The sequence below is a fragment of the Macrosteles quadrilineatus genome, unplaced genomic scaffold, assembly GCF_028750875.1.
Source record: "Macrosteles quadrilineatus isolate MER2022 unplaced genomic scaffold, UCM_ALF_1.0 Scaffold_1__1_contigs__length_201487025, whole genome shotgun sequence".
Classification (NCBI taxonomy): Eukaryota; Metazoa; Arthropoda; class Insecta; order Hemiptera; family Cicadellidae; genus Macrosteles; species Macrosteles quadrilineatus.
This window is the reverse complement of record NW_026542594.1, coordinates 149,442,300-149,459,154: the sequence shown is the minus strand read 5'-3', so window position 1 is coordinate 149,459,154 and position 16,855 is coordinate 149,442,300. Positions and strand designations below refer to the sequence as shown.

Sequence of the window (16,855 nt, the reverse complement as noted above, 5' to 3'; positions counted from 1 at the left end):
TAATTGAAAATGCTACGAACCGTGAAGTGCGTGCAGATATAATGTTTTTGACTGCAAAAAACTGTAAACCGATAGAAATCTATCAGCAACTTTGTGAAGTTTATGGGGAAAACATTATTACTGAAGGTGGAGTTGGTCAGTGGGTCATCAAATTTAAAAATGGCCGAACTAACGTTCACAACGAAGAGCGAAGTGGAGGACCCAGCATTGTGACTGCCGAACTTGTCGAAAAAGTCGATGCAGATGTCCGTAAAACTTGAAAGTTCATAGTACCACAAATGGGTTTTCCACAAATTTCGCGAAGTTTGTTGCACGAGATCATAACCAAACAGCTTGATTACCAAACTGTAACCAAAGAGTCCATTCATTTTGATTTTGCACGCACTTCACAGTTCGCGGCATTTTCAATTAACACAAAAATTTTAAACTGTCACAGTAACTCTTTGCGAATGTGAATACTCCATTAGTAAATATGTCTCATTTTAAGAAAACCACTTCATCTGAAATTTTTAATGTCATAAAAAGTCTTAAGTCTTCAAAATCGGCTGGCTGGGATGGCATTCCATCTTTTTTAGTCAAAGCTTGTTCTGATAAACTCTGTTATCCTTTATCAATTCTTATTAACAGATCTTTTGACCATTATAAATTCCCAGATATACTTAAATATAGTGTTATTAACCCTGTTTTAAAAAAAGGGGATTCTTCAGTTTTTGACAATTATCGGCCTATCTCCATCCTCCCTACTTTCTCTAAAGTATTTGAGAAGGTAGCTTTAAACCGATTATCTTATTTTTTTGAGAGCAATCACATATTTTTTGAAAACCAGTTTGGTTTTAGGAAGGGTAGAAATACAACTAAGGCAATTTATGAGCTTGTTTCGGGCATTTCGGAGGCTGTTGATAGATCGCAGTACACAGTCGGAGTGTTCTGTGATCTCTCGAAGGCCTTCGACTGTGTTGACCATGACTTGCTCATGAAACAATTGAATCACTATGGGGTGAGTGGTAATGCACTTCTCTGGGTTCAGTCCTATCTGGATAATAGGAAACAATCAGTCAAAATAAATTATATTGTTCAAAGTAATTATTCCATTGTTAAAGCTGGTGTCCTTCAAGGATCAATTCTGGGGCCATTCCTTTACTTAGTCTTTGCTAATGATCTACCAAATGCAGTTCATAACTCCAAATTAATAACATATGCAGATGATACTACTCTTTATGTAAACACCCCATCCGGGTTAGTTTATTTAAGATGCTAGAAAATGACTTATCTGCTATGAATTCTTGGTTTAAAGCTAATGGCCTTCTTTTAAATAAAAATAAAACTTTTGCTATTAATTTTCATTCCAACTACTCCATTACAAAATACTCTGATGACTCTTATGTCAAACCCTTATTACAGACAACAGATAGTTATAAATTCTTAGGGTTACACGTTGATCCTTCCTTGAAGTGGGATGAGCATGTAAATTTCTTAACAAAAATTCTCCATAAAGGTCATTTTCTAATTCTAAACTTATCAAAAATCCTGGAGATAAACATTTTGAAAATGGTTTACTATGCAAATATCTATTCAAACTTAACATATGGAGTGATATTTTGGGGCAACTCACAGTCTTCTCCGGCAATATTTAAGATTCAGAAAAGCATTGTCCGTGCTATGACAAATTCCCCCCATACTGCATCAGCCAAACCAATTTTCAGGAAACTAGATATTCTGCCTTTACCTTGCATTTTCATTCTACATACCCTTCTATTTGTTAAAGAAAATTTTCACAAATTCACTCTTGTAAAATCTACACATAACTATCCTACATGTAATTGTTATCTTTCTTTGCTGATACATCGAACAGCAGCTTTTGAAAAGACACCATTCTATACAGGCAGCCGATTATTTAATAAACTACCTTCTCATATTCACAATGAATCTTCTGCCAAAGCATTTAAAAGAAAACTTGTTAACTATCTAAAGAGCCATATGTTTTATTCAGTAGAGGATTTCATTTTATATTGTAATAGTGGTTTGTAAAATGGTTCATGTGGAGAGTTTGTTTTCTCATTATGTTTAAGTTACATTTTAATTTAGTTTTTAACATTTTTGTATCATATTTTAGACATGTCATCTACCATTGAGGAAACTCCTCTGTATATGGTGTAATTTGTGACAATTTACATGAATAAATGAATAACTCACCGGAGTACAGGAGAAACCTCTTACTAGCACAGGTAGATACCGACTGAGCTGCATAACAAACTAACACCAAGATGGTCGCGCTAGCCCCGCCCCTAGCAGATACAGACAAAAACGTAATCTACTTTCTGGATGGCCCTCGTATTTTTGTTTGCACAGAACCTTGTTGTTAGTTTGTCTTGTCCACATATTTACTGTATTTATTTTGTTTTAGATGAAAATGCCCTTACTAATAAAGACGCTGAAGATGCCTCTGACTCACTACCTCTACATGGTAAGCCCTTTTATAACACTATAGCTTTGTTTGGGACAGAATTATATTTGATACTGGAATTTTTCGGGGTTTGATCCAATCGTCGGCGATTTTGGCGCTACGCGAGTGACGATGGCGCCGCTATCGCGAGAGATGTTCACGATAGTTCTGCAAACGCAGGAGGCGAAGTCATTTCGACGATCGCGCCGTGAGCGCGAGTCATTTCCACAATCGCGCCGTGACCGCGGAGTCATACCGACGATCACGCCAACCTGCAAGTCACTTCGACGATCGCGCCGTGACCGCTGAATCATACTGACGATCAGGCCGTGACAGCGGTATCATGGCGACGATAGCGCCATGGAGTCATACCGAGGATCACGCCGTGACCGCGGAGTCATACCGCCGTGACGGCGGAGTCATACCGACGATCAAGTGTTGACCGCAAGTCATACCGACGATCACGCTGTGACCGCGGAGTCATACCGATGATCGTGCCGTTACCGCTAAGTCATACCGATGATCACGCCGTGACGGCGGAGTCATACCGACGATCAAGTGTTGACCACGAGTCATACCGACGATCACGCCGTGACCGCGGTGTCATACCGACGATTGCACCGTGACCGGTGCGTCACAAGTTTCTATACCTATAAATTTTTACCTTTTTTTGGTTTTTATAGGTCAATGACATAAATGGTAAAAATTAGTTTTGTTTGTCTTTTTTGGTAGCTGCAATACTCAAGACTTTCTTTCAATGCACAGGAAAAAATCCCCTCCCGTCCTGTCCCGAAAATTGGGAAGGAAATAAAAATCCCGTCCCGTCCTGAACTAAAAATTCAATTGCTCCATCCCTAGTTTTGTTTGAACAGATCCTTGTTGTTAGTACAGTAGAACCTCGCTAATCCGTCACCTACCGGACCGGGAGCATGGTCGGAACAGCAAAAAGGTCGGATTATCAGAGGAACGCGTTTATTGACATAAAAATGTAGTAAAACTGTATTTTGAACAGATCACGTATAACTTATAACCACGGTTAATCCAACATGACATAAAACAGTTATTTCCACCTCATAAACTAAATGGACGTTAATGTAATAATTTGCATGTTACATCATAAAAATACAATTAGTAGGCTATTGCGCAATCATGATAATTTTGTTATGTCATTACCCTTGGTTCATTAATAAAAACTGTGACATTTAAAATCACAGCTTTTTCAAACTTTTACTCAAACAAACAAATTGCCAAACATTGTACAGCAAAATAAAAAACAGAACATTAGAAATTCTAGTAAGCTACTGCTAGTCATATGCTACGGCTACGCTGTTTCAGGACAGAAGAATGTTGATAAGAACATTAGATAATGCATAAAAAAGTATAAAATAATATATTAGCAGCCTACTTATAGCATAACAACAGTCGTAAAATACACCGATAAAGATAACAATGACACAAAAACATCGCTTATTCTTTCTCTTTGTTCTTCTATTCTTTCTTAAGTTTCTCTTCATCCACCCATTCAACAAGTTGCCATCGTTACTAAACGCTCAATCACAGGCTAGTAAAGTTGTCATGATTACCAAATAATACCCAAACACAAAATGTTGTGTCATAGCAAGCGCACAGCAGACAGATGTGTCATGTGTAGGCCTAAGGAGCAGCAGACTATTGTCAGTGCAAACGGATAGCTTGACCTTGAAGCTTTGGTCGGCATTCCTTTGTTTTGCTTCCATTTTATTTTTGTCAAATAAACTATGATTTTCCAAAAAAAAACAATAATGTGGGAGCCTACTTAATATTAATAATGGGCAGACATGGTTAAATATACAACGAATTTAGTGGAGAATCAGCTGGTTAAATTCCCAGCTGATCGATGACGTCACGAGTTCAAACTTGGCGCTGTCACGATTCACAACACAACGCCAAGACGGCCGACTAGTGGTACAGGTTATGTTGTTATTTACCTGCGCCGACTGTGAAATTATACGGCGGAACTTTAATATCGTCGCTGATTTAAACAGCCTATTTACCTTACCATGATAGGTTAACCACTATCACCAACCAGGTAAGGAATAGGCCTAATGATAATTAAATAATAAATATAAAATCTTAACCCCTCCGTAATGTTGACCCATTACACTCATTTTTTTGTTTTTATAGGTCAGTGTCACAAATGGTAAAAATTGATTTTGTTTGTCTTTTTTGGTAACTGCTCAAGACTTTCTTTCAATGAAAAAATGCCATCCTGTTTCCTGTCCTGGAAATCGGGAAGGAAATAAAAATCCCGTCCCGAACTAAAAATTCAATCCTGTCTCAAACTAAAAATTCAATCCCGTCCCGAACTAAAAATTCAATTTAGTTTACAGGTTTGAAATGGTTGGCTGCAGAAGGCAGCCGACCGGCTAAGTTGTAATTTCCTTCATTTCAATAGTCGGGCGAGCCAGAAGGGCTCCCCGCTTGTTTCCTGACTTAGCCATACATTATTCTAGTTAACTCCTACATATTAACTACAATAACTTATCCATTTATGACGAGAGAGACGGTCGGAATTTTACGGGTTCCTTTCAGTGTGAAGGTTCCTTGAGCAAGAAGCAGGAAGGGGGTTGACGTAGGTGGGAATGTGGGGGGAGACGTTGATGCAATCGCGGCAGGTTACGAGTTGGTCATGCAGCCCGGCTTCGCGAAATGCACACACTATATAAAATAGCGTGTCGCTATGCGTCTCACCCGTCCATCCCTAGTTTTGTTTTAATAGATTCTTGTTGTTAGCATGTCTGGCCAACATATTTACTGTGTTCTTAATTTGTTTTAGATGAAGGTGCCCTTACTAATAAAGACACTCAAGATGACTGTGACTCGCTACCTCAACAAGGTAAGCCGTTTCATAACACTATTTTTTTGTTTGAACTGATCCTTGTTGTTAGTATGTCTGGCCAACATATTTACTGTGTACTTAATTTGTTTTAGATGAACGTGCCCTTACTAATAAAGATGCTGAAGATCTCTCTGACTCGCTACCTCAACATAGTAAGCCCTGTTATATTATAACACACCTAGACTTACGAGTAAAAGCTAGTAGCATACAATTTGTTGAATTTATGAGTAATAATGTTGCATGTTTCAATAACAGTTTTAGGATTGAAAAACCAAGCACACTAGTAAATAGGAGAAGGTATAATATTCTTTGAGCTGCCTAGAATGGAAGTGGTGTAAGTCACTGAAACGAAACTAAGTTTTGAATAATTGTTTTATGAAACAAACAGTTTAAAAACCAGGTTATACAGGGTGAGTTTTAAATGAGTTTCCCCCTTACTGTTTTCTACATTTCTTAAGATATCAACTCCAGACCACGTCAGATCATTGTACAGTAGTAAGTACTTCATTTTGACTGGGTATATATTTTTGGCCACCATCTTGGATCCGCCATATTGGATACAAAGTTTTTTTTTCAAATGTAAAAGTAGGGTGGTGACCCATTCATTGTTTCAAATTAGATTTTTACGCTGAATACGATGCTGCAATCTGTTTTAAATACTCTTGATCCATTTTAAAGTTATGAGAACTTTTTATAACTTTATTATTAGTCCATTTTAACATTGTGCATTTACAAACTAAGACCATAATCTTAAAATAGTGCTAGATAAAGATAAGTATACACCACCAATCATTGTTGACCTATTTTCACTTGGTTATAACAAATGTATTTTTTCGGCCGCCATCTTGGATCCACCATTTTGAAATGTGATAAATTATTAATTATTATAAATATGAAGGTGGTATTGTGACCCATCATTTTGCATTACTTTTTTATGCTCAACTTAACACCACAATCCGTTTTTTGTCACCAAGTTTTCTTGATGAAATATTACAATTATTTGATTTAAAATGTCAATATTTCAAATGCAAAATATGAAAATGAAAAATTGATTGCGGCATTGATTTCAGCATAAGGGTGAATGTCACAAAACAGGCCAATTTGAAAAACGAAAACTGAAAAGTTAAATTTAAGAATTTTAAGAAATTAGTTTATGTTATGGGTAAGTAGTATTGATAAGAACCTAACTTTACTCGTATATATAGCAGAGCTAAATTTTCTGAATTTATAGGATTTTATTGAACTTTTATCCACTCCTAGCCAATTTGAAATACAAAACGGTCATGCTAATTAAAGTGTTAATTACTGTTTTTATGTTTGTTGAAGCCAAAGAAGAAATTTAAGGTCTTTTAAAACAATAAAATCCTAACTCTAACCTCTTATGAAATTTTATGCTAATTCCTGAGACTTGATTGCTGTGAAAAATAACAAAACACAATTTATGACAAAACTAGCTGTAACCCGCGGGCTTTGCCCCGTTTAACTTCTTAATTTTCAAGATTATCTCGTTCGCATGGCTCAATCACGTCCTGGTTGAAGTTTGTTCGCTACGCTCACTCACCTTTAGGTTGGAGCTCGTTCGCTACGCTCACTCACCTTTAGGTTGGAGCTCATTCGCTGCGCTCACTTGCCTTCAGGTTAGCTCGTTCGCTACGCTAACTCGCCTCCAGGTTGAAGTTCGTTCGCTACGCTCACTCACCTTTTGGTTGCAAATTAGCTGTTGTCATAAATGTAAAAGAAATAATAGTGCTGCACCCTGTTGGTAATCCTAGTAACTTTAATGATATTGAACATCATAGAACAGAACCAACTTGTTTAATTGAAACAGCTGTTAAGCTTCAATAATTCCATTTCTCATAAGGTTAACATGGGAAACTCCAGAGCCACTGGGGCGGAGCCCGAAAGGATTTTTGAAATAAGAATATGCCTATATGTTAATCGGGAATGTGAGCTATCATCATGCCAAATTTCAGCCCAATCCGACCAGTATTTTTCGCGTTCACTTGTCACAAACATCATCCATACATCCATACATCCATACATCCAAACTTTCTCATTTATAATATTAGTAGGATGAAATGTATTAAAGAAAATAACTATATGCTTACAAATAAAATGAAATAACCCTTAAATGAAAATAAAATGTTACAATTAATATTTAAACAATTTTTAAATGAGCAAAAAGATATTGCTGCCAGGTAGGATGGAACCCGAGACAGTGAGATTGCAAGTCCAATGCTCTGACCACTAGACCACAGATGGTTAGAAGAATTGAGCTGCAGTGGCTCTATTAGCCTCAGTTAGTGACTATTAGGGGTCTGCGGTACAGAAAATTTAAGGTCGGTACGGTTCGGTACGGTACAATATTTTGTACCTTGGTTCTCGGTACATAATCGGTACGGTACGCGGTTACCCGTATTTTTGCGTTTTCTTCTCAGAACTGTATTTAAACCATTATTTTTTTTTAACTATAATACATTGACATTACTATGCCACTTCTATATATAGACTCGTCCCCGGTGACGTCACCACCTGGGGATTCCCCAGTCTCGTGACCGCGAACTTGGCTCTTGGGGCAGTGTCCAGGGTGTCTACCAACCGGGAAATCCGGGAAAACCGGGAATTGTACTTAAATTTTTACTGGCCATGAAATGTTCGGGAATTGTCCTTAAATGCCAGACAATGTCCTTAAATTTTTAATGGGCCATAATTTTATTGATCGCTAGTTGGTTAGGAGCACATAAAAGGTTTATCAGATGTTTGTTTACATTTTCATAATTTATTACTAGAGTAATTATGCAATAAAAATCCCATTAACAATCTCAAACCCATTAATATTTTATCAAGACAATCAAGTGTCAAGTCAAGTACTTCCAAGAACTGTTGACTCAGCAGCTAGCTCATAAAAGTTGTATCACTTTTATTCCTTTACAACTTCTTTTTTTATTACTAGGGTAATTATTATTAGATCCCAAACCTATTTTATCGTGAAAATAATAGCTTTATAATGGCTGTTAAATTTCACTTCTTACTTGTACTTTCGGCTTGAAGATTCAATTTGCCTCTACAGTCTTATTTTGTAAGTTAACCCCTTTTTTATGGACATTTTATCTTTCAATTGACAAAACCACAAGCATTGTTGTTTGCATTAATGTTTTATCACTATGTAGGCCTGCTTGGTTTCAAATTATGTCATTGCATTTTCTGTATCTTTGTCTTATATTGTTGGCTATTCAGGTTTCAATGTTTTTTGTTTCCCATATATTTATTTATTGAGTTGTATGCTTTAAGCAATCAAAATCTTATGAACTAGAATGATGATAGTAACTTTGCTGCTATTGTAACCTGTTTGTTACTCAGTTTATATAGGCCCTCCTAAATAATTAGGTTTAGGCCTGGGTATTTTGATTATTGAAAGAGCTGTAAAATATATTAAGAAAATGTAATTGAGCCTAAGATAAACAACTAATGATTGCTATGTGTCGTTATTAACTTTACAAATGAAAATACAATAATCTTACTCTGTGCTTATTGCTTATTAATATCCGCTTACCATACCTTGATTTTGTTCTAAGAATTGAGTAACAATTAACAATATGCATTAAAGATTTTTTTTTTTTCAAAAGTAGTCGAGAACCTAACATTGTGCCAGGGCGAATCATGCCAAATTAATCCGCCTGGATCGGATAAGCTATGTTATGAAGTTTACGTGACGGATGTAGATATTTGTCGCTATCGCAGGAGACAATGATTGCGTTTCTCTTTTACACTATAAAAGCTTTACCTAAAGTATAGGTAGGCCTATGTTTGTTTACTTTCAATAAATTTCTATTTTGTAATTTTTAACTCTTATCTATTATTATTTACTTTTCTCTCTGGTACAACTACAGTGAATAACAAGATTAATACAGTTTGACAAATCAGGAAAATTATTCGGTAGGCCTAATGACACCGACAAAGGTTACGTCAAAGTGTCCTTAAATGTACGGGAATTGTCCATGAATTTTTTATCCAGAATGTAGTAAACACCCTGGTGTCCGTAAAACTGTTTAAAAACGCTTATATCTCGAAAACGGCTTGAGACACGGCAAAACAGTTGAAATTCTGGCACACATTGTGGGTGTCAACTTTTGATTATAAACAATATTACAACATTAAAAAATCAAAAAGTAAAAAAAAAATTTAACATTATTTTATATGGGTAGCGCGTATTTTATATGGGGGAGCATGCCCGAGTTTGCGTATAAACCTCGCTCGATTTTGAGAATATACATGTGAATGGATGTGGATTTTAAATGTTAAGATAATTTCACACAACTGGTAAATTATTTCCAACCAACACAATGTCTAGTTGTTTTTTAGATTTTTAAAAACATATAAAAGCATTCAGTACAAAGACAGTGTAGTTGCCAGCTGTTCACAGCAGACAACAATGAACAACTGGAGGATATGATGAAGTAATGGCAAAGAGCATCTCTTTTTTTATCAGCTTCAAAACTAGTTATAAGATGGATACAACTCTTGCAAAGTTTTTTTCTGAAACTAAAATTTGGATTATCACAGAGTAAGATTATTGTTTTCCATTTACAAAGTTAACATCCACAATATCAATCATTAGTTTATCTCAGGCTCAGTCCAATTTTCTTAGTATATTTTAAAGCTCTTCCAAATAATCAAAAGACCCAGGCCTAGACCTAATTATTTAGGAGGGCCTATATATAAATTGATTAGGTTACAATGAGGGTAGCAAAATCATTATCTAGTTCATAAGATTTAGATTGCATAAAGTACTATCAACACAATAAAAAATACAGGAAACTAAAAAACATTTAAGCCTTAAACAGCCACATCTAACAATGTAAGACAAGATACAGAACATGCAATGACATAATTTGAGACCGAGTAGGCTTGCATAACGGACAAAAAATATGCAAACAACAAATATGCTTGTGATTTCTCAATAGAAAGATAAAATATTTATAACAAATATTTTAACTTATAAATAAGATTGTAGATTAGATTGGTTACAAGTTTAATATGTAGCACCTAACAGTTTTATGGCAGTAGGCAATGCCAGCGGCAAATTGAATATTCACGAAAATACTGACTTGAGTTAGAGATAACATTTAACAGTCATCATAAAACTATTATTTTTATGATAAAATAGAATAGGGGAAAGTCGTAAAGAAATAAAAGTGATAAAACTCAACAGTTCTTGGAAGTACTTGAATACAACAATTATTGTCGAGATAAAATGTTATTGTCGTGATAAAATGTTAATGGATTTGGGACTGCTAATGGGTTTTTTATTGCATCATCACCCCAGTAATAAATTATGAAGATCGTAAAAAAACATCTGATAAGACTTTTATGTGCTCGGAACCAACTGTTGACTATAGTAAACTGAAAGTAATTTATCAACCGAATTTGTACCGTGTAAAATGCTGTACCGAACCGATGACGGTAATTAAGCTTGTACCGTACCGACTTTTTCGGTGCACCGCAGACCCCTAGTGACTATTATACTGTATTGGAGCTTGTTCAGGATTGATTGCACAGGTATACACTGTAAGTTACTGTACTGAATAAAAGTTTGTTAAAAATAAAGGGATACTGCTGACCCTTGGAAAATTAATTAATAATGAGAAAGGGATGCTGATGACCCTTGAAATTAATGTCTATAAATGTCTGACTTACGACTACATGGTGAAAAATCTTCTCTTCAGTCCAAGCACAAAACACATGTCACATTCTGTCTCTGTTTCTATCCACTCTCTGACCACTGAAGCAACCGTTGAGACCGTCCAGCATGACCATTGTACCCAACCTGGCAGCTTACCCTATCTATGAGTGATTTACTTAACTAAAACTAACTACAATGAATGAATGAGACCATTTCATGAAAATTATTCTAACAAATGGAATGCAAAGTTTTAAATATTTATGAAACTACAAATTGAGTTACCTATTAAGATAAAATGAATATTTTGTAGATACAATAAAATAAAATCTACTTATTTTTAATTAAATAAAAAGATGCTTAATCAATGTTAGAGGAAAATTTGATCCAATAGCATGATTTTTACTTTCCAACAATTGTTTTTGTTAGTTTATAAGTGCTTTTACAATATAATTTTTAATTATAAGTTGTACCAGTCTCGGTAAAGTTCCATGTCATCTTAATAACCTTTTTGAAATGTTCCGGAAAAATTGTTTGAAATGGTTTTAGATTGAATCGGTTGCGGTACTGGCTTGAGGGGCCATCTGAAAAAAAGTGAATTTGAGTGGAAACCGCTGAGAAAAGTCTTTTAAAATAGGTTTCATGTGGCCCCAAACCGCATGGGCCTGGTGATCAAGGTTGTCAGACACCGTCGCAAAACACCGACTCTTCACTTCATTGCCCTTTTTGTAGTACGCAACTCCAGTGCTCCTGTCGAGTTATTACATACGTAGTTTTCAGAAAAGTCTAGCCTGAGAGCCAGTTCTCCTTCTTCTTTACTCTATCTTCCGGTCCAATTGTTTCGTCTGATGCTTCATAAAGAAGACGTGTTTTTTTAACACAGGCATCATGCTCATGAACTCTGCCATCACTTTACGGACATTCTCTGTCTTCTTTTCTTTAATCATCTTTTGTACCAACCTTGTTTTATTTTTTATTACTCTTCTTTCTTTTATTTTTTTCCATTGATAGTAAGTACTTAAGTTTAAAATTGTCTTCCAATTCCAAATTGATGGTTTTGTACATACATTGTGGGCACCTGCCCATCAAACATTCTTAACTATCAGAGCCGAGCACACAGTGGCAGATAATACTTCCCTTGATGAATTTTGTGTAATCACCTTTACCTGCTTCAGTGCACTTATCATTAGACTCATGTTCGAGTGTTTTATGCAGGCACACATCTCCCTGTCACTTTTTTTTACCGTTTCGTAGATTAATTAAGGTACTGTTAATTACCTGTAAAAGATGGGTTTTCCTGGGTTTTCAATCAGATTCAAAACAATTTAACGTGTGAAACACAGTATTCACCTCACTCTCTGCTTCTTGGTGTGATTTCGCACCAAAATGTAGCGTCGTTTCCATCATTCCCTCGAACATAGTTTTAGTGGTCTTTGACCTCATTGGTTCTGGGACTAGCATAAAACCGCAAATAAACTGTAGATTCAGCCCATCTGTCCTGATGGTCTACCTCAAACTGATAAATATGTTTGCCGATCATCTGCTTGTGTGCTTGTTTGTTGTTGATGAATTCTGAGTTCGGCAGTCGGGGACAGTAACCGAATTTTGAGGTAAAAATTAATTTTTTTAATTGATGAAATAAATAATGAAGTATGAGTTATAAATCTTAGATTAAGTGAAATGATAAAGGGTTGTGATAAATAAAACAACAACAATTTTTAAAACAGTTTGTATTTTTTATTTTTTATTACCGGGACACAAGTTGGCCTGATTCGTGACATTCACCCATAAAAAAGTAATTCGAAATGATGGGTCACAACACCACCTTCATATTTAAAATAATTTATCACATTTCAAAATGGCGGATCCAAGATGGCGGCCAAAAAAATACATCCGTCATAACCAAGTGAAAATAGGTTGACAATGACTGGTGGTGTATAATTATCTTTGTCTTGCACTATTTTGAGATTATGTTCATAGTTTATAAATGCACAATGTTAAAATGGGCTAATAATAAAATTAAAAAAGTTCTCATAACTTTAGAATGGATCAAGATTTTGTAAAACAGATTGCAGCATCATTTTCTCTATTCAGTGTAAAAATCTAGTTTGAAACAATGGGTGACAACCCTACCTTTACATAAAAAAAAACTTAATTAATATCCAAGATGGCGGCCAAAAATTTATACTCAGTCAAAATGAAGTACTTGCTACTCTACAATGATCTGACGTGGTCCGGAGTTGATATCTTGTAGAAAAAAGGAAGGGGGGAACTCGTTTAAAAATCACCCTGTATAATGAAACTGTTGTAAGTCACTAAAACTTAAGTTTTGAGTATTGTATTTGAAACAAACAGTTTGACAATCCAGGTTATATATGTAGAAACGGTTTTGGCCGAATATTTTATTATTTATTTTATTTATTAAACATTATATTTAAGCTAAACATCATATAGCTTACACCACTAACTGTCATTCTCAGTCCAACAGCTGTTTTGGTTAGTTGATGTTTTTGGTGCTGCTCCTGGGGGCCAGTTTTTGAACTATTGACTTACACCCATACTGAAGGAGGAGCTTAAAAGGAGCCCAATTTTACATAGAACTCAGATTTAAACATTTTGACTTATTTACACCACTTTAATTGTAGGCAGCTCATATTAAAACGTGACAGGATTATTTTATTTCACGATTCTGAATCAACTTCTTGGGGGATTTTCCTGATTTTGGTCTTGAAAGAAAGATAAATTTGAAAGTAAGGGAATGTCAAAGTCATAATTTTAGTTTAAATTTCAGTTTTTTAGATGCCAAGTTATTATTTTTTAAATATCTAGCAGCCGAAGTTAAGTGTGTTTCAAGTAGGGGGCTGCGGGTAGTGAAATATTAGGTTCGGGCACGTTCGGGTCGGGTACTGAAAAGATCCACTCTGAGTCCGGATAATTTTCGGATTTATTTTGTTTATATTTACGCTTAGAACCGATTAGAATAATTGGCGATTTGGTTAATCGGTGTTTGGATGGACATTATTTTACTGTACTATATTTTTGTTTGAACAGATGCTTGTTGTTAGTTTGTCTGGCACACATATTTACTGTTCTTAATTTGTTTTAGATGAAGATGCCTTTACTTCAAATAAGAAAAAAGCTGAAGATGACCGTGACTCGATACCTCAACAAGGTAAGCAATTATTTAATACTAGGTTTTACTGAAAGCTGTACAATGTCCTTATGATTTTATACAGTAAAACCTCACTAACTCGACACCCGATAACTCTACAGTCAATAGTTACAGTCCAACCTCAGTATAACGAATCTGAAGGGACCGAACTGAATATTCGTTATATCAAGGATTTTGTTAAAACGAGGTTCGTTATATAGAGGTTAGGTTTGCAGGAATTTCGCTAAGTCGAGGTTCAGAACCAGCGTCGGTCAATATAGGTCGGGATTTGACCTCATTAAAATACAATTAAAGTAGCATAGGCTACGCTACAATACTTTACAGTACAGTGTTTACATTGTACAGTAGAACCTAAATTATCCGGCAAAATAAAGGGGAGGGATCTTGAATATTGCGCAATCATGACAATGGCATTGACCTTGGTACAAGTTAAAAACTGTAAGTTTAAAATCACACCTTGTTCTAACCCTCCTAAAACCTAGCCAAACACTGTATTGCGTAGTCATAAACCATGTAAAGAACAAAACAAAACGGTAGAAAGTTTTCTAAGCTACTGCTCGTGATAGGCCGGTAGGCTACTTACAGTACAGTACTGATTTATCACAACAGAGAAATGTCAATAATAATCATTAACTATAGCATTGGTGTTGCTAGTTGAAACAAATCGTATTGAAAACAATAAATTATTAGATAAGTCATTATAAAAGTGTATAATCATAGCCAACTTAAGGATAATAAAAACACTTGTAAAAGGAATGTTAAGATAACGATGTTGCTATTCTTTCTATTTGGTTTTGTTTTTATATTCTTTCTTAGTTTTCTCTTTATCCAAAAATTGTAAAATTCACCATAGTTATCCCATATCGCCCAATCACAGCTTACTAAACATTACGTCGTCATCAGTCCTCATTGAATGAAATCAGTTCTCAGTTGCAACATAGCGCGCGCAGCGACAGCAGACAAAGATGTAAAACGGAGCAGACGAATGTTAGCGCAAGCGATAAAGAAACAGATTTTCCCAAAACAATAATTGGGTGGGGGATATGTTATATCGAGGGAAAGACGTAGACAATTCGTTATGCAGAGGTTAAATTCGCAATGTAGAGGTTCTGACAATGATAAATTCGTTATATTGAGGTGTCTTATTTTAACCGAAATCACAAAAAATTTGTTAAATCAAGGTCGTTGTTATGGTTTGTTCGTTATGTAGAGGTAAAATATACATTGTGTCTTATGGAGAGTTCTAGGGGATTAAAAAAAATTCGTTATATCAAGGAATTCGTTATATCGAGGTTCGTTATATCAAGGTTAGACTGTACTAGACTTTACAAGCAACTTTTACAGGGTTGCCGGCGACCGGCAATTGCAGGTAATTCAGGAACAATGCATTATGCATGAATTTTAATGGCCGGTTAAAAACCGGAAAATATGTGTGATAATGGTATTATTCAGGGGTTTTCCATAAATTTTAATTGATATCATTAGGTAAGTTTTTTTTAGGAATTTCATATTTATAACAATTTTGAGCCACTTTCGCCATAAATTTGATAGTGAACATATATTTATGGTTAACTTGCGAATGGTTATGGTTTTCAAGACCCTGGACTATGGTAGTTTTTGCATGTTAGTCAAAATTTGACTCATAGTTTTTTTTTATCAATGCACATCATGGCTTATTTATTTTCAGTGTATGGCTGAATAGATACCATTTTAATCATTCCCAAAAAAGACCTGGTACTTAGCAATTTTTTCAGAAGAGAAGCACGTTGATAAATTATAAATTGATATTCCCGTGGTTAAAAAGAATTATTTTATAAACCTATAAAACAAAATCATAAAATCTTACATGCATAATAAAGGTCAATGACCTAAAATATCATGATTGTGCAATATTGTATTTTGATGTTGAAATTCAAATCATGACAAAAAATTTTATATTTCCCCTGGTCTCTATCATTTAATCATTTAATATACACAATCAATGCTAAATAATCGTGGTTAGTTCTAATTTTATTTTTGATTATTCAAAGTTTCTACACAATAAGACAATCCAAAGTCAAACCGCGCAATGAATACCCAAAAAACAACGTATCTTGTCCTGTGATTGGAATACCACTTGCCAGTCCTTTAGATTTAGGGAAGTAGTGCAAGTTTATATATAGCTTCAAGGTCGTACTCACCCCTTCCCCCCTCAAGGCCTACTCGACTCACTGTTGCTACCCGTTACCCTGGCTCCTTTCGAGGTCATTGCCCAACCCCTCCCACCCTTCTATTGTGTTGCCTTTCTATTGTTTCTATTCTGACTTTTATCGGGAAACATTAAATCTATTGTTTACGTAACTGCACAGGAGTAGGCTAGATTTTTATTAGCGAATTTCTCATATAGGGAATAAGCTATTACCGTAGTACTCATGGTAAGACCTGGACGCGGGACCGTTTTTTTTCGTTTTGAGGTCCCTAGAGGCCAAAAACACCATCCGTTCAAATTCATATATATATATATATTTATATATTTACGTTTTAATTTAGGTTTTCACGTAATAGGGCTGCTGATATATTAAATATTTAAGTAAATAAGTACAACTGAGCACCCTGAATATTATATATTATAAAAAGAAGTGACATGTTTCGGACATTAGTCCATTTTCAAACTTCAAAATACATTAAAACCTTTTAATGTAT

General features: G+C 35.2%; 1 protein-coding gene across 7 annotated transcripts in view; it reads left to right on the top strand.

Moving 5' to 3' along the window:
- Positions 1 to 16,855, top strand: part of LOC128987315 (uncharacterized) — a 168,233-nt gene that overhangs the window by 39,592 nt on the left and 111,786 nt on the right. For all 7 annotated transcript variants that reach the window (XM_054408111.1, XM_054408128.1, XM_054408144.1 and 4 more), the window contains 4 exons: positions 2,405 to 2,464; positions 5,259 to 5,318; positions 5,414 to 5,473; positions 14,108 to 14,173. In XM_054408111.1, coding sequence (XP_054264086.1) covers positions 2,405 to 2,464; positions 5,259 to 5,318; positions 5,414 to 5,473; positions 14,108 to 14,173 — 246 coding nt within the window. The remainder of the gene's footprint in view (positions 1 to 2,404; positions 2,465 to 5,258; positions 5,319 to 5,413; positions 5,474 to 14,107; positions 14,174 to 16,855) is intronic.